The sequence below is a fragment of the Echinops telfairi genome, unplaced genomic scaffold, assembly GCF_000313985.2.
Source record: "Echinops telfairi isolate 266 unplaced genomic scaffold, ASM31398v2 ScPeMD7_9;HRSCAF=40, whole genome shotgun sequence".
Classification (NCBI taxonomy): domain Eukaryota; kingdom Metazoa; phylum Chordata; class Mammalia; order Afrosoricida; family Tenrecidae; genus Echinops; species Echinops telfairi.
The window spans coordinates 75,476,159-75,498,136 of NW_022103906.1; the positions used below are offsets into that span (position 1 = coordinate 75,476,159).

The 21,978-nt window shown below is 46.3% G+C and overlaps 1 protein-coding gene across 2 annotated transcripts in view; it reads left to right on the forward strand.

Annotated features, from left to right (window-relative positions):
• The window catches only part of SFXN5 (sideroflexin 5), a 132,937-nt gene that overhangs the window by 21,605 nt on the left and 89,354 nt on the right, over positions 1 to 21,978 (forward strand). For both annotated transcript variants that reach the window (XM_004696086.2, XM_030884691.2), the window contains exon 3: positions 6,662 to 6,739. In XM_004696086.2, coding sequence (XP_004696143.1) covers positions 6,662 to 6,739 — 78 coding nt within the window. The remainder of the gene's footprint in view (positions 1 to 6,661; positions 6,740 to 21,978) is intronic.

Here is a 21,978-nt window from a genome sequence, read left to right on the forward strand (position 1 = left end):
GGGGAATGAGCACAATGATCGATGTATAACCCCCCCAGGAGGATGAACAAAAGAAAAGTGGGTGAAGGGAAACAGTGGTCAGTGTACAATATGAAAATAATAATCACTTATAAATTATCAAGGGTTTATGAGGGAGGGAGGGAAGGAGGGAAAAAATGAGGAGCTGTACTAAGGGCTCAAGTAGAAAGAAAATGTTTCCAAAAGGATGATGGCAACCTATGTACAAATGTGCTTGACACAATGGATGTATGAATTGTTGTGAGAGCTGTAAGAGCCCCCAATAAAATGATAAAAAAGAATAATAATAGATAAGTCACTGGGACACAAAGAAAAACGGCCTGCATTTAGTTGGGGATGGACTGCGATGGCCTCCCATCTGCCTCCAGACAAGATGAGTTTGCTTCTGAAGACTGTTGTCCTTAATGCTCTTCTGTCCTGGCCACCACGCTAGCACTTGGAGACCGCCCCTCTGCACTCTAGCCCCCTCCTCCTCTCAGGCACCTGGGGATAGCATGGAGGGGCAGACAACACTGTCCTCTGCTGGCTCCTCTGCCCCTGAGAAGACCTCTCCCAGGTGCACGTGTTTCCAGAGGGGCCTTCAGGGCCCGGACACGGAGCGACTCTCAGAGTGCCCTTGCTGGCAGGCAGGCAGGCAGACGGAGGAGATGGCGTTTGGGAAGTGGCAGCTTGGATGGTTCCCCTCCTCTCTCTGAGTCCTTTGCATTCAGGCTGCTGCTGCCTGCCTGTTCCTGGTTGAAAAGACTTCCTGCTGAGTCCACCCTGCCATCCCCCCTCCCTCCCCCCTCCCCAGGCTTTCCCTACGCCTCCAGGACCCAGGCCCTCCTGCCAAGCCTCACAATGCAGCTGAGTCAAAGGAGGGCTTAAAGCAGGGAGGTCCTTCTAGCCCACAGAAGAGCCAGCGCTCCAGGACCTCTCAGGACAGGCTGCTTAGAAACTATGGACCAGAGCCCCCACCCCTCAGCTAATGACAGTGGGGACTTCGGCTGAGAGTGAGGAGGATCCCTGGCCAGCCTGAGTGTCCCTGTGTGGCACTACGAACTTAAAGGTTAGCGGTTTGAACCCAATTCACGACTCTGGAAGACAGAGCCTGAGGATTTGCTTCCATGAAGATGTCAGCCAAGAAAACCCTGCGGAGCCCTTCTGCTGGGTCACATGGGATCACCGTGGTCACAGCCATGCTGCTGTTTGTTTTGTGTTGGTTACAACGGAAGCCCCGCCAGGTGTGGAAGAACAGATTCTCACTTTCTTCAGTCCTGGATTCCCAACTTGTCTTCAGGAGCTCTGGATCCCCTCCTCTACCAACCCTGCCTTTTATCCAGGGCTGGGTCCTTTGGAGCTCCTACCCTTGGCACCCTTTGATGACCATGTCAAACGGGATGGAGGCTGGCCAGGTTGTTATGGGAACTCGGGAGACTCCCTGGAGTGAGCAGGCTAATGAGAACACGGGCTATTCACCATTCAGCGCTGGGAAGTGGGGCGGTCATTGTGCAGGACTGTGGAGGCTGAGGGAAGGGGGCACCCACAAGCCAGGGCAGGGGCTGCTGGGGAATGAGGAGCCTTTCAGTGTGTTTGATGTTTGTGTGTGTGTGTGTGGTGGGGTGGGGGGCCGGCAAAGCCGAGGTGTGACCAAACTCTGGGCTCCGGGACCGAATTGCTCATGGGCGACCTGTGGGACTACTAGCATGTTAGAACCATCCGCAGGGTCCCGTTTTGTTTGGCCGAGCATCACATCAATGTATGAGGTCTAGAAGGACAAACAGCCTCCCCTTTGTAGGGATTAGCTCAGGGTGGTGACTCCAGGTGAGTTGCCATGATATTTTGTGGTTTCCTATTTTTCAAAAGAAGCATTCATGGTGTTTCCCCTAGACAGCATGAACGACTTAAAATGGTCAAAACTTACAACCCACAAAGCAATCTGCACTCTGGGAAAAGATTCTGAGAAGGGACTCTTTGGGATGGGAACAAGAGGCACGTATTTGAAAGCAAGCGGAAGGCCAGGATTTCTGAGCACCCCCTGGCTGTCTTTTCCTGGGCCCTGGCCTGCGGCCGGTGCTGCTGTGGACAGCCCTGGGCTGAAGGCTCGAGGGTGGCCTGGCTGACTTGGCTGGGTGGGTGACTACTCCTGCTGGGACTGGCCAGGCTGTCGCTGATCCTTCCCCTCCCGATGCAGCCGCCCCTGCGGCCAGCTCAGGCTCAGGACCACCTGTGCTGGGCTGCTGCCCTCCTTCTTTTAGAGTCCACAGGCACCCAGACTTATTTGGGCCACTGCTCCTTTTTCAGGGGGGGAAAAATAGTGCTTCCCTGGCACTTAAAAATGTCTCTACTATCAAGGGTCATCTCAGGGAGCAGAAGAACCAGTCAGTGTGCAGTGTAGCAACGATGAAACATAAAAATTTCCTCTAGTTCTTAAATGCTTCCTCCACCCCACACCCCCCCACTATCATGATCCCAATTCTGCTTTACAAATCTGGCTAGACCAGAGGATGCAGACTGGTACAGATAGGAACTGGAAACACAGGAAATTCAGGGCGGATGATCCCTTCAGGACCAGTGGTGAGAGTGGTGATACTGGGAGGGTGGAGGGAAGGTGGGCTAAAAGGGGAAACTGACTACAAGGATCTACATATAACCCCCTCCCTGGAGGACAGACAACAGAAAAGTGGGTGAAGGGAGACGTTGGACAGTGTAAGACATGACAAAATAATAATAATTTATAAATTATCAAGGGTTGGTGAGAGAGGCGGGTGGGGAGGGAGGGAAAACACGAGGAGCTGATACAAAGGGCTAAAGTAGAAAGTAAATGTTTTGAGAATGATGATGGCAACAAATGTACAAATGTGCTTGACACGATGGATGGATGTATGGATTGTGATAAGGGTTGTAGGAGCCCCCAATAAAATGACTAAAAAGAAAAAAAAGTTACAGTCCCAAGGGCTCAAATAGAAAGCACATGCTTAGAAAAGGATGATGACAGCATGTATACAAATATGCTCGATACAATTGCTGTATGGAATGTTATGAGAGCTGTAAAAGCCCCCAATAAAGTGATTTAAAACAAAGTGACTTCTGAGGGGATCTGCTGGGTCAGTTCGATTCCAAACAGAGGTCTAATGGGATATGGTGACAGTTTGTCGTGGATTCCAAAGAGGTATTCTTGAGAGATTTTCTTGATGGACACGGGACCATCATGGCACCTTATTAGGAAGAAGTTTTAAGAAAATTGAAAAAGTGCATGGATGAGAAAAAGGGCAGGAAATTTGCACGGAAGGATATTTTTCATCACATCATCAAACCTGATCATTCTCAAGGGGAATTTCTATGAGATGTCTTAGAAGAATTCCCTTGGGAAGCCTTACCTTATCCACCCTACTGCCCTGATCTTGCCCTTCAGACTTCCTTTTGTTCCCGAGGAATTGGCTTGTTCTACAGCTGACCTCCTCCAGCTGTGGAAGGGGGAGGGAAATCCTACTCCCTATCTGACCAAAGATGATGCGTAGGAGGCAGAAGTCAGACATGCCTCCACCCTCCACCTTCCTCGCCTGTTCTGACAACAGCCTTTCCTCCTATAGCACTCGGCTTCTCTTCCACAGTCAATAGTCAGTGCAATGGCTTGTACAGAACACCCAGATGTCTTTTTTTTTTTTTTAAAGGGACGTGAACAGGTTTCACAACATTAAGGATACAAGTCTTTTGTCCTCCACACCTCTTTTTAGCTAGGCCAGCACACATGTCCCTTCTTAGTCCTGGCCTCTGCAAGTATTTCAAAGCTCCTTTGGTGCTGATAACTGCCCACCGTGTATCCTGCCCTGCAGGCCTGCCTCACGGCCCCAGTGCTGCTCCTCGGTCACTTCTCCACACAGGATCACAAGTGTACTTCCCTCCTGAGTCTTCTCTCGCTGACCACGAGATTCACTGTCCCCGCTTCTGAAATGGCTCAGTGGAATGGCAAAACTGACCGATCCCATTCACTAGAGTTTCACATAGCGAATTTGCATGGTCTCACCCAATCATTTGTTGGGAGTTACAAAAACGATGGATAGAAGAGCTATACTAAGTAATTTCACGTCACTGCAATTCCCCAAACTCTAAGGACTTTGAAAAGGAGCATGACTTGAGTCCCTCGGGATGCCAACCCTGCCATTTTGATGTGGTGTCAATCGGAGAGCTCAGGACCCTGGGGGAAGGGTTAGAGAGAGACATGGGAAGACCACCCTCAGGAGGGCAGAGAACTAGGTGGGGGCCGTGCTAGGAAACAATGACATCTCATTTTAGGAAGTTTGTTAAAACAGAGTTCCATCATTTTGTAGCAGTACAGGGAGGGTGGGAGGCACTGAGGCAACCATTTTTGGAAGATAGAATTTGCTACCTTGTGTCTGAGCCATTCATCCACGTGCTTCCTCGTACTTGTGTTCCTTGTTTGCTTGTTTTCAATGGCTACATAGTATTCCATGGTCGGTGCACCTACTCTATGTAGCCATCGACATTTGTATTATTTCCAATGTGGGGCTATGAGTATCCTTATTACAAGTCTTGGCCAACAAAGGCTGCCTTCTATCCTAGTTGCTGCCTCTTTTTTAAATGGAAAAACAATCCTGTAGTTCTTTTGACATTTCTCACCCCTCCCCACATCAGGGATGTAGCCAGACATGTTTCCATGTGCAAATCTCCATTCGTGTTTCTAAAATGTCTAAAAGAAATTATGTGTTACAAATATATATTCCCTTTATACACTTTAATGTTACAATTAAGATTAAACTTTCTTACCAAGGGCTCCAGTAGAAAGAAAATGTTTTGGAAATGATGATGGCAATATATGTACAAATGTGCTTGATACATTTGATCAATGGATTGTTATAAGAGCTGTAATGATTTATTAAAATTTTAAAAAGAGAAGAGTTATAAAAACAAAAACAAAAAGATTAAACTTTCTTCTGACAATTATGGGCTCGTCCAGAGCTTTTTATTCATTTATTTTTTTATAACAGTTTTATTACCACTTCACCCACACGTCATTACAATTCAATCATTCAATCTTATCAAGAATGTTGTACAATTATCACCCCACTAGATTTTAGATTTTCTTCTTCCTTGTACTCATTGTTATTCGTGTAATTCTTCTAATTGTGGCAAAAGTATACACAACAAAGCCTTCTCCAATTCAACAGCTTCTGCATTCCGAGCTTTATGGGATGCACTTATGTACATATGCTTTCTCATTTAAAATAGTCTTTATGAATGGACTGCTCAAATATCAGTGTCCACAACCAGGAGACCAGAGGTAGTGCTCTGAGAAGGATCATGTTGGAAGGTCCTAGAGAGAGTGCGAGCAAACTGGGAAAGGATCCAAACCCCAACAGAATCTAGGTCAGCTAGAGACATACGAGAACTTCAGATGATGGCCTTGACCCTTGGTCTGAGCTGCACTCACCCCCACGTTGTTGTTGGGAGGGGCCGCTGGGTCAGTTCCAGCTCACAGTGACCCTGAGTCCAACAGAAGGAGGCACACCCCGTCCTGTGCTACCCGACCGCCCTTCCTGTTTGAGCCATTGCCACAGCCATCACATTGCGTCAGTCCGTCGCTGCCCCTGGACTTTACCTAGGGCCTCCTCTCCTGAGAGCACGTCCAGAGTACATGACACCAAGTCCCGCCGCCACCCTTGCTTCTAAGGAGTATTCTGGCTGTACTTCTTGGAGGAAGAAGTGTTGCGGGTTCGAATAAATGACAGCCACTATAATGTCTTGATAATTTAGAAGAGTCTTCATTCAGTTATAACCAGACTGCTATGATCTAAAAGTGATTCTCTGATTGCAGCCCCAAGTGGGCGTCATTCCACCTTTAAAGACAAGTCTAGGACTTAAGCAAGTGTGGACAGAAGCTGAAAGCAAAAGTAATGTTACGATTCCATTACAGGGTGCAGTATGGATTATAACAACCTGGTTTCTGGCTACAGCATCCAAAGGAACAGTATTATTAATTACAATGTTCTGATCTCGAGAACATGAGAGTAGATTCTAAAATCAATCACTAGTGGGACTAGGGGGGGATGGGGGGAGGGAGACAGGTCATTCAGCAGCTAACAAAACGGAGTTTCTTTTGCTAGTCTGCCTCAGAATTACCTGTGCATTAGAATAATCAAAAGCATTTACCCAAGGACAGAATTCTTTGGGTGAGGAAAAGGGGAATGGAAATGGGATAAGCGGGGATTCACCAAGGGGATTTCCACGGATGAGCTGAATCAGAATGTGTGTGAATTGTTGAATGTAAAATGATGGTCTGCTCTGTAAGCCCTCACCTAATTTACAATAGACGTTTAAGAGATATGTACTGTTTTATATGTGTGTGGATTTTATATGACATATTCCTCGTCAATCCCCTTTCTCATTCCACATCTTAGAACGATGGCCATGGAATCATACGGAGAGCTACCATGTCAGGTTTTACATTGCCAACCCATGCCCTGCACATAGAGTCGTCTTCCTGCGGAAGGGCATTTAGGTTGACTCGTTGAATACTGGTTCATGCAGGTCCCATAAGGCCTTGCTCACAAACACCGCAGGACTTGATGCATCTGGGAGTGGTCCTGCAAAGGAACATCGTCCTGGACCTGTGCCCCTCAGTGTCGCTTGTCTTTCCCCACAGAGACGTCTCCGGGAGGCTGTGCAGCTGCTGGAGGACTACAAGCATGGGACCTTGCGCCCTGGGGTCACCAATGAACAGGTACATCTTCCAGGCTGGGTGCGATGGCAGGTGAGGGGTTGGGGAGATGCAGCCATACCCCCCTCTCTTCCCTTAGCAATCCCTTCTGCTCCTGTGGCATTCTCCTGTGGATTTCTGGCTCGTTGAAAGAGATAGTCAGAGTCCCTCCTGAATCCTGGGTATGGTGGGAAGCATGGGCGGAGGAGGCAAGAGCCCACAGGACGTGCGAGAGCAGATTAGGTGTGCGTCTCTTTCCACCTTCAACTCCAAGGACAGCTTGGAATCAGTCCGCTGTGATGGGAATATTTACATCATGAAAAGTGCAAACCATTGGCTAACGTCAGAATGTTTCTTTACGTTCATAGGCTACAAAGAGTTCAAGTTAAAATTAATTAATTAATATTATTTATTTCCTCCCAAGCAGTGCAGCTGTGTAGTTAAAAAGTCAGCCAGGACGCATACACTTGTCAGAGCAAACTATCACTTAGTTGCCCGCTGCCCGTTGCTGTTGCCAGAGGGAACTACTCGGAGATGTGTTTTCCTTTCTGTTTTTTAGCCAGAGATCTATAGTTAAAACAAATATACTTACTCCCTCCCCCCACCCCCCATTTCTCAATTTGATGTTTTTGAATGATCTGTGGTGGTGAATGAGGACTGTTATCTTATTTAAGACACTCAAAACTCCCTGTCATCAAGTTGCTTCCACCTCATCGGGACAGGGTCGCACGGCCCTGTGGGCTGGTCTGAGACGACCTTCACAGGGATAGCACACCTCCTAGTTCCCATGTGGGCGCCGTGGGTGGATTCGAGCTGCTAACTTTTCTGTTAGCAGCTTAATGCATTACCTCCTACACCAGCAAGTTTCCTCGTTACCCACCCTGTAAACACCCTCCCCCCCTCCCAACATAGTGATCATGGTGTTTGGATCTCTCAGTATTTGGTATCATATGAGTGCAATTATATAAATGGTATATACTTGAGACTCCATTGCTTGTATCTGGGTTATATTTCTTCTCTTCTTTCATCGTATGTCTTATCTGGAGTAATAGGTGCCTCGTTTTTTCATTAGCAGAGTTTCCCTGGTACAGGCTCTCCATTCTCACAGAACCTTCCAGCAGACTGCTGGTAGTCTAGGTCCCTCCCGTCAGTCGGAAGATTCCTCTTTCAGTTCTACTTTTTGCCCCGTGAAATTTTTTTTCTGTGTCCCAAGCTCCAGGTCTTCCTTGTTTTTTGTGCTTCATCTTAATTTTATTAGAGCACCTCTTGTTGGGGTGATTTCCTAAGGAAAGAGTAGAGGGGAAGAAAATGTTTGAGCCCTTTTATATGTAAAATATTGTAATTCTGCCCTCATCCCTCCTTAAGCTCAACAGAGGAGACCTTTAGAAATGGACGATCATTGTCCTTCAGAATTTCGAAGCGATTTCTCTATTGTCGTCTGGGTTTCGGTATAAAACCATCACCAGCTTCCATCGAGTGGATCCTAGCTCACGGCAACCCCGTGGGTAGCTGAGGAATCAGACGCCACTTCATTCCTGAGCCTTGGGAATCTGTACGCACTTCCTTTGTTCTGTGGAAATTCGTTTCCGAATCTCAGTTCATTGCTTGAGGTTCTTGATGCCTCCTTGCAATCGGAAGACTCCTGGCGGGAGGGGGAGGAAAGCATAGAACAAAACTCCCAGCATAGAAAGACTGGGCCTGATGCGGAAGCAAAAGTGGCGGAACCCTTGAGGCTGCGGTCCTTCAACTTCCTTCCCGAGTAAGAATGAACTCGCCCAAGGGCTCAATCTTCAGCCAAACCACAGACAGAGCTACGAGGGGAACAACCGCCTGGAGAGGCCCAGTACCTTCGAATCATCCACGAGTGGGGTCAAAGGGCAGCAATTACCAAGGACAAAGCTCAGAAGGGTCGGCAAGGGAGGAGGAACGGACAAGGGAATCGGAGGGAAGCAGTGGGAGACTGCAGTAGATGAGATGAATAAGATGTGTGTGAATTGGTGAATGGAAAACTGATCTCGGCAGGCCTTCACGCAACTCACAATAAAAAGTTTGAAAGAAGGTGACAGCCTAGGAGACTCTATGGGGCAGTTCTACCGTGTCCTGTAGGATTGCCATGCGTTGGAATTGGCTCGACCACCCCCACCAACGTGGGCAAGACAGCTGAGGGCTCAGAGACTAGCCCACAGGCACACAGGTGTCGGGCAGAGATTAGGAACTGGGCCTATTAGACCCTGATGGCCATCTTTTCCCTGCCTTCTAAAGGTGAATTTGGAAGGGAGTTATAGAGTGGAGTAATGTGCACAAGGATCCGGAAGCAGAAACAAGGGAGTGGGGTGTGGGTGTGGTTGGAGGAAGTTGGCAGTTGTGGAAGCTCCAGTCATCCGTGGGCACCCCAGGCAGTGGAAGTTTGCTGAGCACCCAGTATTAAAAAAAGGTGCTTTCGTCTGTGAGCATCAAGCAGGAGAATATGTGTGAGTCCTAGGGCCCACCTCCAGTTTGCAGTACAGACAGGGAGGCCACACAGGCTCCTAAGTGGGTGCTCAGAGGGCAGACTGGTGGCCAGTCTGTGTGGAGCCCATCTGAAGGTTTGGAGGAATATAGAGGTGAGAGAACCCTGAGAAAAGTGATGGAGGGAGAATACAGCTGGGCTCTAAAAGGCAGTGGATTGTAGAGGGGTGCTAAGCAGTTGATGGGTGTGGGGTACCCCCTGTAACTCACAAAGACTGAGAGAGGAAGAGAGAGGGCGAAGATGAGATTGGAGGGAGGAATTAGAAAGTTACAGGGGTGAGATGCTGGATGTATTGTGTGGGGCAATAGGGAGCTAAGGTAAGCTCTTAAGCCAGGGAGTAGCCTGAAGGTGGTGCTGTGGAAGGGGAAGGTCAGTGTCAGTGTCAGGGGCCAGGGAAGAGTATGCGATGCTGTAGAAACCAGCTGGAAGCTCCGGAAGTAATCTAGGAGGGCAAGAAGCCGGCCTTGGGGATTGCTGGAGGCTTCCGAATGGCCGGTGTGCTGGTCTATCAGCCCACGCTCTCCATAGGCTGGGAACCAGCCAACCTCTGCCAAGTGTCTATGCTGCACCTGGTATAAATAACCCCTCCACTGTTCCAGGTACCGTGTGGCTGGCTTCTGCCCGTGACGTGCCAAGGAAAAAGGGCAGCTGGGTTGTCAAAGACGCTGCATGGCAAGTCTCCTCTGGCATGAGGTCAGGCATGCAGGGGCTTTGCTGAAAATACCAGGGTCTTAGGGGCATTTTGGAGCCCTGGTGCCATCATGGTTGCTGCTATCCAAATGGTTGGCAGTTCAAAACCACCAGTAGTTCCGAGGGAGAAAGACTGGGCTTTCTGCTCCTGTAAACAGTTACAGGCTTAGAAACCCGCAGGGGGTCGCTGTGGTTGGCATTCGACTCGGTGGCAGTGAGTTTGGTTTGGGTCTTTGGGGCATCTACTCTCCAGATCTTTGGTGGGGTGTGTCAGCAGTGCTGGTGCCAGTAGATGGACTCGGGGTGCAGACCACACTGGGTGACAGTGTCACAAGAGGTAACACCAAGTGGCTGACTGTCTACGTAATTTTTATGTAGTCTTCCAGCAGAAATTGATGATTTTAAAAAAATCAAAATATCTCTGTAGTCAGTTATTACAACAAAAACATTTCTCAAAAGCCAACTTCCATATATCACTGTATCTACAAGATGAACTTTAAGCTAATTTATTTTCTGACTCTTTTAACGTGCTCCTGTCAGGGCTGTTATTATTCCTCAGTTACAATGAGACTTTGAGTTCCATGGTGTCGTCTGCCTGTTCTACGAGCACACACTGTTTTAGTCCCTCTGGTGTGTCTATAGTCGCTGATTTTGTCAAGCATTCTGGTGGTTGAGCTACAATATTGTGATAATTAGTATTTGTTAACCTAAATCAATAACTTTTTTGAGAATGAAGTAGCAATGGAAAGAAAAAGGGAATGATTTAAAGTGTCTTCCACTCTGTTAGGGATCATGTTGTCATTAATAATGTGGTAATCAAACGTAGAAAGATTTCACACAATCATTTTGTTTTCAGTCTAACCTAAGGCACATTAAATTTAAGCAACTTATAACTATATTTATCACATGTTATTCTATGATTTAGGATTGGTAATAAACTACTAAAGATTCCATATGATCTGGTACAGCCAACTTGATACAAAACCTTCATGATTGCACCCTGAAAACTTGACACAAAACCTTCATGAACACACCCTGAAGGAGCCCGGTGGCATTGTGGTTACGCATTGGGCTGGGATCCATAAGGTCTGCAGTTGAAGACCACTGCCTGCTTCAGGGGAGAAAAACAGGGATTTCTATTCCCGTAAAAATGTACAGTCTTGGAAACTCACAGGGAAGGTTCGCCCCTGTTCTGCTGGATCATTAACAGTTTGGTTTGGGTTTTGGAATGAAGAGTAGCACCCTCCTCTCCAGCCACGACAACCGAAAATGCCTGCAGATTTCCCCAGTTATCTTCTGGGTAGAAAATCAACCTCCTGTTGAGAACCACTGTTCTACTAAACTCTGTGTGCCCCACCCCCCACCCCCACTCCCTCCATCCTGAGTCAAAGCCAAAATCCTTAACATAGCTTGTGTCTCTCTGATCTTATCATCTACTATTCTCTTTATCCAATCAAGCAGACCTCCTTACTCAAACACGGCAGGCAGGCTCCGTGCTGCCTCTAGGCCACTGGTTCTCAACTTCCTCATGCCGGCACCCTTTCATACAGTTCCTCATGTGGTGGTGAACCCCCAACCATCGAACTATTTTCGTTGCTACTGCATCACTGTCATTTTGCTACTGTGATGAATCAGGCGACCCCTGTGAAAGGGTCGTTTGACCTCCAAAGGGGTTGTGACCCGCAGGTTGAGAATCGCTGCTCTCGGCCTTTGGGCTGGCTGTGGGGTCAGCACGGGCTTCCACCGGATAGCTGTATAGCTCACCCCCTCCTTGGGGTATTTTTCCCTCCACCATCACCTTCCCTTGAGGCCTGACCTGGTGACCCTAGCTAATGATAGCATCTACCGCCACCACCCTTTTCCCCACTGCCTGCGCTTCCTGGCGCCCTTGCCCTTCTTGACTTCTCCTTGTGCCCGATGTATTAGAAAATCCCACCAACGACCGTAGTTACCATGGAGTGGGCTCCGGCTAATGGTGCCCCATGTGTGAGGGTAGAGCTTCACTCGTGACCTGTGAGAAGCAGGTTGGCAGGTGCCTCTGGGTGGTTCGGACTGCCTACCTTTCAGTTAGTGGCTGAGCGCTCCATTTGCTTCGCTCGGAGATTCTGAGGTGAAACTGACTTCTTTATCCTGCTTATGGCTTATTGTCGGTCTGCCTCCACAATCGTGTAAGCTCCACACAGCAGAGGGGCTCGTCTGCTCTGTTCCTGACCACAGCGTTGGGGCTTAGAGCAGTGCTTAGAACCTAGTCGCAGGGGCTCACTAAATATTTGCCGAACAAATGCATTTTATTTCATCTTCACAGTAACATTGACAACAAACATGTATTACCCCCGTATTATAAACGAGGAAGCAGAGCCTCAGGAAAATTACCTGAATCGCCCCAAAAATTGCAGGGTCAACACGGGATTATCCTCCTTGTAGCATGCACCTGTTACCTGGGGGTAACCATGGCAACAAGATGAGTGGTGCGGAGTCTTGTGATTGGTAAATTAGGAAGAGCTTTTTGTTTTGTGGCGGCATCTTTGCCTTACAGAAGGATCCCCTCCAGGCTCTCGCTACCTTCTCAAGGTCACTTCCCATAGGCTCTGTCTTGGCTGCCTTAGGAAGTTTGGAGAAGCATCTGGGAAGGGGGCAGAGGGCAGGGAGTGAGCGGGCTGGAAGTACGTCTGAGCAATGCCTCCTCAGGGAGGCCCTGGAGAGGGGGTGTCCCCCACCCCTAGCAGGAGCAGGCAAGGCTCCTGTACCCGCCTCTCCTCACAGCAGGTTGGGTCCACCTTCTGCCACTCCCTCTACTCTGAGGTTTCTGTGGGTTCAGATGTCAGCTCAGCAAAGATGCTGCCATTTCAGGAACATGGTCCCAGATACCTCTCATCCAGACTGTCCCCTCTGCCCCGTCCCTCCTGTCCCTCCCTACATTGGAAAATCAAGCAAGCCTCAAAGTCCAATCTCCAAGCTGGTTTGTGGCTGCAGCCTGGAGGTCTCAGGGGGTCAGACTTGCTCATTTGGTGTTCAGCCAGAGGCATGGGAGGTGGGCTGAGCCCAGAAAATATCAGGCATTTTGGTTTAAAGTGGAGATGCCACTAACAAAAGACAATGGGGGCTCCCCGTCTTAGCTTCTCAGTCTGGGTGGACCAGCCAGTGTATCTTATCGCCTGCCCCACCACCTTTGACTGCTTCACATCCCAGTGGATCTTCACTGTGAACCTGGTTGCGGATTTATGGAAGTTCAAACTACTAGCCCATTCCGAACGAGTAGGGACATGGTTACACGTCGCACTGCTAACGGCAAGGTCAGTAATTTGAAAGCATCAGCAGCCCCAAGGGAGAAAGACAACGCTTTTCCTTGAGTAAAGAGTCACCATCTCAGAAACTCACAGGAGTCGTGCTACCCTGCCCTATGGGGTTGCTATGAGTTGGCAATGACTTGATGGCAGGGAGTGTGTTTTTGTTTGGGAACTACTGGGTGATGTCTGCTGCCACTTCTACATTCAGGGTGACTCCTGGGTCTTGCCCAGATGCTAAGAGTCAGACCTGAGTCTCCCTGGTCTACCATCAGGAGGGTCTCTCATTGTAGACGATCTGACGCTAGGAGAGATATGTTTCTACTTCCCGCCTCTCCTCCTGCCAGCTTGTTTTGAAAGCCTGTGTACACTTAGTGCATATCCCACAAGCTTCTGTCTGACTCTCTCATAACCGGACGTGTTACTGTATTTAAATTTTTCTTGTGCATAACTTTGCCACTTTTCACATGATTGATGACTTTTTATTCAAAGGTAAGCTAGTAAAGCACTTGCCCTTTGAACTAGTTTCAAGGGTACCCTTCAGGGACACGAACAACTTCACCGTGTTGTGCAATTATTACCACAGCCCATTTCCAAAAGGTTTTCATAATCCAAACGGAAAATCGACCCACCTGAAGCAATAACTGCCCATTTCCTTCTCCCCTCTGCCCCTGGTAGCTACTAAGAAAGTTTTCTTTTGATGAGATCAGGAAATATCTATCTTTGTTGATGCAACATTTATCTTTTTGTGTCTGGCTTACTTCCCTCAGCACGATGTTTTCAAGGTCCCCCCATGTTGTACCAGGGGTCCGAACTGCACTTACGTTATGGCTGAGGGACAGTCAATTAGACAGAGACACACGTGGCCTGTGTCTACCTTTTGGCCGTCATGAGGAATGCTGCTGTGAGCACTGGTGTGGCTGTCTCTGCTGTGATGTCATTCGGGAATGTACCTGTGAGTGTGACTGGAGATTAGTCACGGGAAACTTCGCTGTTGCTTTCTGAGAAACCAGCAACTGTCTCCCCTGGCAGCGCCACCATTCTACATCCCCCACCCACCCACCCCTGCAAGCCTCAACATCCTTACAAACACATGCTTTTTGATTTTTCTCATAATAGCCTTTTGGCGGAGTGTGAAGTGGCATCTCATTATAGTTTTTATTTGTATTTTCTAGTGACTAGTGATGTGGACTATCTTTTCATGTGCACATTGGCCATTTGTATATCTTCTTTGAGAAACAGTCTTTTCAAGTCATTTACTCATATTTTAAAAAATCATTTTATTAGGTGCTCATACAACTCTTATCACAATGCATACATACATCAATTGTGTAAAGTACATTTGTACATTCATTGCCCTCATCATTCTTAGAACATTTGCTCTCCACTTAAGCCCTGGCATTAGCTCCTCATTTTTTCCCCTGAACCCTTGATAATTTATAAATTATTATTTTGTCATATCTTGCCCTGTTCAACGTCTCCCTTCACCCAATTTTCTGTTGTCCGTCCCCCAGGGAGGAGGTCACATGTAGATCCTTGTAATCGGTTCCCCCTTTTCATCCCACGCTCCCTCTACACTCCCAGTATTGCCACTCACACCACTGGTCCTGAAGGGATCATCCACCCTGGATTCCTGGTGTTTCCATTTCCTATCTGTACCAGTGTACATCCTCTGGTCTAGCCAGATTTGTAAGGTAGAATTGGGATTATGATAGTGGGGGAGGAGGAAGCATTTAGGAACTAGAGGAAAGTTGTATGTTTCGTTGTTGCTATATCACATCATGACTGGCTCGTCTCCTCCCCGAGACCCTTCTGTAAGGGGATGTCCAATGGCCTACAAATGGGCTTTGGGTCTCCACTCCGCACTGCCCCCCTCATTCGCTATGGTAAGATTTTTTTGTTCTTTGATGCCTGATAACTGATCCCTTCGGCACCTTGTGATCACACAGGCTGGTGTGCTTCTTCCATGTGGGCTTTGTTGCTGCTGAGCTAGATGACCGCTTGTTTACCCATTTACTTGTATTTTAACTGTGCTTTTGGTCCTTTTGTATTCTATGATACGGATTCTTAAGATATTCTTGATAGTAAGCTCATACCTCTTCACTTTCTTTCTTCCTTTTATAAATAAACTTTTTATTGTGACTCGGGTGAAGAGTTGACATTTTTCACTTTCCTGATAAAGTCCTTTAATGCACAAAAGTTTTTCATTTCCATAGTCTGATTTTTCTTTCTTTCTTTATTTTTTTTCTTTTTTACTTTTGCAGAGTCCTGGTGGTTTTGTGGCTTATGCTTTGCACTACGAAGGTCAGCAGTTCGAATCCACTAGATGAGGCTTTCAACTCCTGTAAAGATTTCGAAAACACTCGATGCCACTGAGTCCATGCTGACTCATAGTGACTCCCACTGTGGGTTTCTGAGACTGTAACTGTTGAAGGGAGTGTAAACCCAGTCTTTCTCCCCTGGAGCTGCGGGTGGTCTCGACCTGCCAACCATGCGGATGGCAGCCCAGTGCCGAACCACTACACCAGCAGGGCTCTGAAACTCATGGGAGCTGTTGCACTCTGCCTTATAGGCAACTCCGACGATGAGTTGGCATTGACCTGACAGCAGGGAGTTTGGATTCTGGTTTGGGATTTGGTTGCTTTGGTGTCCTGTCTAAAAACCCACCATCAAAACTAGGCCCTGAGGCTCTAAGACCCTGTGCTTTGTTCTAAGAGTTTTGTGACTTTGGGTTCTTACATTTAGGCCACTGATCTCGTTTGCGTTGATGGGTTCAATTCATGTGGAGACCCAATGGTCCCAGCACCGTTTGTTGAAGAGGCGATTGTTGCCCGTGCTGAACGGACTTGACATGCTTTTAAAATGTCAGTTGGCCAGACATTTACAAGTTTCTATCTAGATTCTCAGCTTTATTTTATTGATCTATTTGTACTTATTTCAGCACTATACTGTTTTGATGACTGTACCTTTATAGATTATTGAAATCTAGAAATGCAAGTCCTTCCAGTTTGTTGTTTAATTTCAAGATTGCTTTGGCTATGTGGAGGCCCTTGCAATTTCATATGAATTTGAGGGTCAACTTTTCCATTTCTGCAAAAAGTCCTGTGGGAATTTTTTTTAAAAATCAATTTATTGGGGCTCATAAAATTCATCACAATACATAGATCAATTGTGTAAAGCACATCTATACATTTGTTGCCCTCATCATTCCCAAAATGCGCTTGCCTCTTGGGTTCCCGGAATCAGCTCATTTTCCTTCCCCCCACCCTCCCTTCCTCTGCCCCCCTCCCCTATGCACCCTTGATAATTTATAAATTATTATTATATCTTATACTGCCCGGCGTCTCCCTTCACCTACCCCTCTGTTGCCCATCCCCCAGAGAGGAGGTTATATGTAGCTCCCTGTGATCAATTCCCCCTTTGTACACCCTCCCTTCCCTCCTGGTATCGCCACTGTCACCCCTGGTCCTGAGTGGTTCATCTGTCCTAGATTCCCTGCGTTTCCAATTCCCATCTGTACCGCTGTGCATCATCTGGTCTAGCCAGGTCTGCAAGGCAGAAGTGGGGTCCTGGTAGTTGGGGGGAGGAAGCGTTTAAGAACTAGAGGAAGGTTGTGGGTTTCATTATTGCTATACTGAACCCTAAGTGACTCATCTCCCCACGACCCCTCTGCAAGGTATGTCCAGTTGTCTAGAGATGGGCATTGGGTCTCCATCACGCACCACCCTCATTGACGAGGATATGATTTTTCTCCCCGCCTTTGGTGTTTGAAGCCTGATCCCTTTGGCCCTTCATGATCACACATGTTGGTGTGCTGCTTCCATGTGGGCTTTGTTGCTTCTGGGCTAGATGGCCGCTTGTTTACTTTCAAGCCTTTAAGTCCCTGTGGGAATTTTTATACAAATTGCATTGAGCGTATAGATTGCTTTGGGTATTTCTGACATCTTAACAATATTAAGTGTTCAAATCCTTGAGTATGTCTTTATATATACTTAGGCCTTTTAAAATTTCCTTCAGCAGTGTTTCACTGTACAAGCCTGGCCTCTGGGCTAAATGTATCCTTTCAGATGCTACTGTACATGAGCTTGTTTTCTTAACTTCCTTTTTGTTCCACATTGCTCCTTAATTTCCACATTGTTCACTGATGGCATAGAAATACAATTGTGTTTTGTGTACTGATACTTTACCCTGCAACTTTGCTAGATTCCTTTATTATCTCTAGTAGATTTCTTGTGGCTTCTTTAGGAATGTCTATATAGAGGATCATGTCACCTGGATAGAGATAATTTGGCTCCTTTTCAGATGTAGATAATTTTCATTTCATTTTCTTGTCCACTTGCTCTGACTGGATGTACTCTTCTACCATAAGGCTTTGTAGCAGTAGTGCATGTGGTCCTGTCTTGTTCTTGATCTTACAGGGAAAGCTTGATGTTAGCTGTGGGTTGTAATTAATACCTTTTATCATGTTAAGGAGCCCTGGTGGCACAGTGGGGTAGGCTTTGGGCTGTGCATTCAACATGGGCGGTTCAAAAGCACCAGCTACTCACTCAGCGGGGAAAGATGAGCTTTGCTCTTGTCAAACTACACAGAAATCCGGCAGAAGGTCACCGAAGTAGGAATCAACTTGATGGCGGTGGGTTTTCTGGCTTCTCGCGTGAAGGAGTTTCTTTCTATTCCGTTTGCTGAGTGTTTTTATCCTGAAAGGATGTTGGGTCTTGCCAAGTGAGTCTTCTGTATTATAATTGAGATGATCTCGTCAGTTTTCCCTTTCATGATATTGTGTATTGTATAAATTAGTTTCTTATTTTACACCACCCTTGCATTTCTGGGATAAATCCCTCTCGGTGATGGTATAGAGTCCTTTTTTTAAGCTGTTAGATTTGTTTTGGTAGTATAATGTTGAGGAGTTTTACGTCTATATTCATCTGGACTTCTGGGATGAGTTGGAAAGTATGGAAAAGTTTCCTTTTCGGTTTTTAAGAAGAGTTTGAGGAGGACTGGTGTTAGTTCTTTAAATATTAGGTAGAATTTCCAAGTGGAAGCATTTGTTCTTGAATTCTTTTTGGCTGGGAAGTTATTTATGATGGGTCTGTAGAAACATTCTTCAGTTATTGTAGGATGTTTATGTGTCCTTAGGAATTTGTCCATTTCATATAAGCTATGTAATTTGTTGACACAATAAGTGTTCATTCACTTTTGACAAGCAAGGTTGTATTATCTGCATATTTCTGGCTGTTCATGAGCCTTCCTCGTGCCTTCCTCTTCATCTAGCCCAGCTTCTCAGATTACTTGTCAGCATGGAGAGTGAATAAGTATGATGAGAGGTTGAAAGATACAGCCCGACATACCTTTTCTGATGTTGAGCCACGAGATATCTACATGAGTGCAATAAGCATGAAGAGGACTTGAAGATAGCTAATGAAGATTAAATGTGGATTTTTGAAAGTGTTGTGTTGACGTCTCCAACTATGGTTTTAGAACTATTCTCCCTTCAATTCTGCCAATTGTTTGCATCGTACATTTGATGACTCTGATGGTAAGTGTGTATGTATTTATAATTATTAGATCCTCTTAGTGACTTGAATCTTTTTGCCATTATAGTGTGCCCTTGTTTTTCACTTACAGCAGATTTTGGTGTAAAATGCATTTTGATTGACCATTTGGGAACCATTGGCATGGATCGTTTCTCACCCATTCGTATTCAACCTTTTTGTCTTTGTAGACAGCATATAGAAGGGTCACCTTTCTTTATTTACACGGGTCACGTTTCCTTATTCTGCCAGTACTTGCCTTTCGATTGCAGGGCTCGTTGACAGTCAGAGTGATTTCTGGTAGGTAAGAGCCACTGCTGCCATTTCTCTTTGCTTCTATGTCATTTCTCTCGTGTTCCGTTGAGTCTTGGTGCCGAACCATTTCAGTTCTCTTCTCTTTTCCTTTTGTGTAGGTTTTCCAGCTGCTTTCTTTCTGGTTACCATGGGGATTATATTTGACATTCTAAGTTCATTACAATCTAACTCCATTTGATACCAGTAGCAGACAACACTCTTTCTATATATTCTTCCTCTCTTACACTGTTATCACAAGGTGCATATTTACATGCTATACACCCAATAAGGCAAATTTCTAACTACCTTTTGTGCATGTGTCATTTTAAATCATGTACAATGTAACCAGAAGTGTTACAAACCAAAAATACCACAAAGTTGGCCCTTAGATTTGCCCATTAAATTGCTTTTTTCAGAGGTGATTTTTCCCTTTGTCGTGTGGTTGGAGTTTCTCTGTAGTTTTTTTTCATGATGACCTCAAGACTTCCTTTGTCATTTCTTTCTTAAAATTTTTTATAAATCATTTTACTTGGGGGGTGGGGCGGGTTCTTACAGATCTTATAACAATATGGACTTCATTTGTTGTCATCATCATTTTCAAAACATTTTCTTTCTACTTGAGTCCTTGGTATCAGCTCCTCGTTTTTCCCTCCCTCCCCACATCAGGAACCTTTGATAATTATGAATTATTATTATTTTCTTATCTTACACCATCCCCTGTCTCCCTTCACCCATGTTTCTGTTGTTTGCCCCCCTCAGCGGGTAGGAGGGTTTATACATTGATCATTGCGATTGGTTCCCCCTTCTCCCTTATAGTATCAGTACTTCCATTATTGTTCCTGAGGGGTTTATCTGTCCTGGATTCTGTGTGTCAAGAGCTCTTAGCTGTACCAGTGTACATGCTCCGGTCTAGCCAGATTTTTAAGGTAGAACTGGGGTCATGATAGTGGGGAGGAGGAAGCATTAAAGAACTAGCGGAATGTTGTGTGTTTTGTCGGTCCTGTACTGCACCCTGGCTGACTTGTCCCTTCCTTGTGACCCTTCTATGAGGGGATGTCCAGTTGTGTACAGATGGGCTTTGGGTCTGCACTCCGACCCCCCTCGTTCTCATCTATATGATTGTTTGTTTTGGGTTTTCTGTTACCTGATCCGTTGACACCTCATGATCACACAGGCTGGCATGCTTCTTCTGTGTGGGCTTTGTTGCTTCTCAGCTAGATGGCTGCTTGTTTAACTTCAAGACTTTAAGACCCCCGCCACTATATCTTCTAATAGCCGGGCACTGTCAGCTTTCTTTACCACATTTGCTTATGCACCCATTTTGACTTCAATGATTGTGTCAGGAAGGTGAGCATCACAGAATGCCAGGTTATTAGAACAGTGTCCGTGCATTGAGGGAGGACTTATTAGAGGCCCAAAGGCCATCTGCTACCTTAGTACTTAACATATAAGTATATATACATGGACTTATATCCTTGTTGTTATATATTAATATATTTACATATATACATGCCTATACTTATACAGCTATATAGCTGTATAAATGTCTTTTGCCTCCTAGTTCTTTCCTCTATTTCATTTTACTCCTTCTGTCCCACTATTATGTTCAACCTTCATTTGGCTCTCAGTAATTACTCTTGGCTACCTTGCATTGGATCAAACCCCACCAGGCATTCTACACCCTCCTTGCCATCGATTTTAGAGCTCTTGTTCCCTTGTCCCTGGGTTTGTTGGCTGCCCCCTTTCCCCCACCTCCCCCTTTCCCCTGTCCTCCTGGAACCATTGGTCTTGTGGTTTCTCCTTGGGATTGTTTATCTTGTCTATCTTATATAGATAGACATGAAAAAAGAGGGGCCTATAAATAGTTCCAGGTCTGTTTGCTGACCCTTATGTGTGTTTTCCAATTGAATCTGTTGAGGTGCCAAACCTGTGAGTCTCAAGTCTATTTGGGGGATTGCTTGTTGCTTTGCTCCCCTTGCTGCTCTGTTGGACTTCCTATGTATTATACCCTGGTGTGTGGGGGGGTCAGACCAGGCACAATTCCCGCAATGTGTCTCCAGTGCTGACCCCTGCAGTGCTGTGGGTCAGTGAGGAGATGTGGTTTCTTGAGTTGGGGTCGGCCCTATGGTCTTCTATGTGCCTTGGCTGCTCCAAACAGGACTGTTGTCCTCGGGTTGGTGGGCCAGGATGTTTCTCTTTCTCTTTCTCTCTCTCCCTCTTAGTTTGCTCCCGTGTGGGCTGGGCAGACCCTCTACTCTCCATGGGCTGTGTCTTCAGTGCTGTCCTCTGTAGTGCAATCTTCTGGGCTGGGGGAGTTGGGGACTCAATGCAGCTGCGGTTGAGGCCGGCCCCGCCTTTGGCATTTCTTACAGGGCAAGTCTATTGTAATGTACTACTTTTGTTTATCTGGGAATGTTAAATTGTGTCCTCCTTTTTGCAGGACCATTTTCTGGAATAACATTCTTGGTTGGCAGTTACTTTCTTTGGCATTTTGACCATGTCATTCTGTTGCCTTCGGGCCTCCGTGGTTCCTTAGAGACGTAACCCTGAATCTTACTAAGGGTCCTTGTTTGTGAACATTTTCTTCTCTCCAGCCACTTTCAGGGTTCTTTTCCATAATTTGATTGTAATGTGTGTCGGGGGAGGGGGGCTCTGGGAGGGCCTCCCCTTTGGAGTTTGTTCACAGTTTTAGTTGTGTAGATTCATGTCCTTAATCATATTTCCGAAGTTCTCTGCCATTATTTCTTTGCATCTTCTTTCCTTTCCTTTTTGTTCTCTCTTTTCCTTGTGAACTTCTATTATATACACTGGTTTGCTTGATGGTGTCTGAGTTAGTTAATTGTGCCAGCCTGGCTGATAATCACATGTGGGGCTAATTGAAAGGCGGAGGGATAAATGGGTGGTGAGCCTCGCCTTTCTAGTTCTCGGGTCTCTTGTTTTGTGATGGTTGTACTG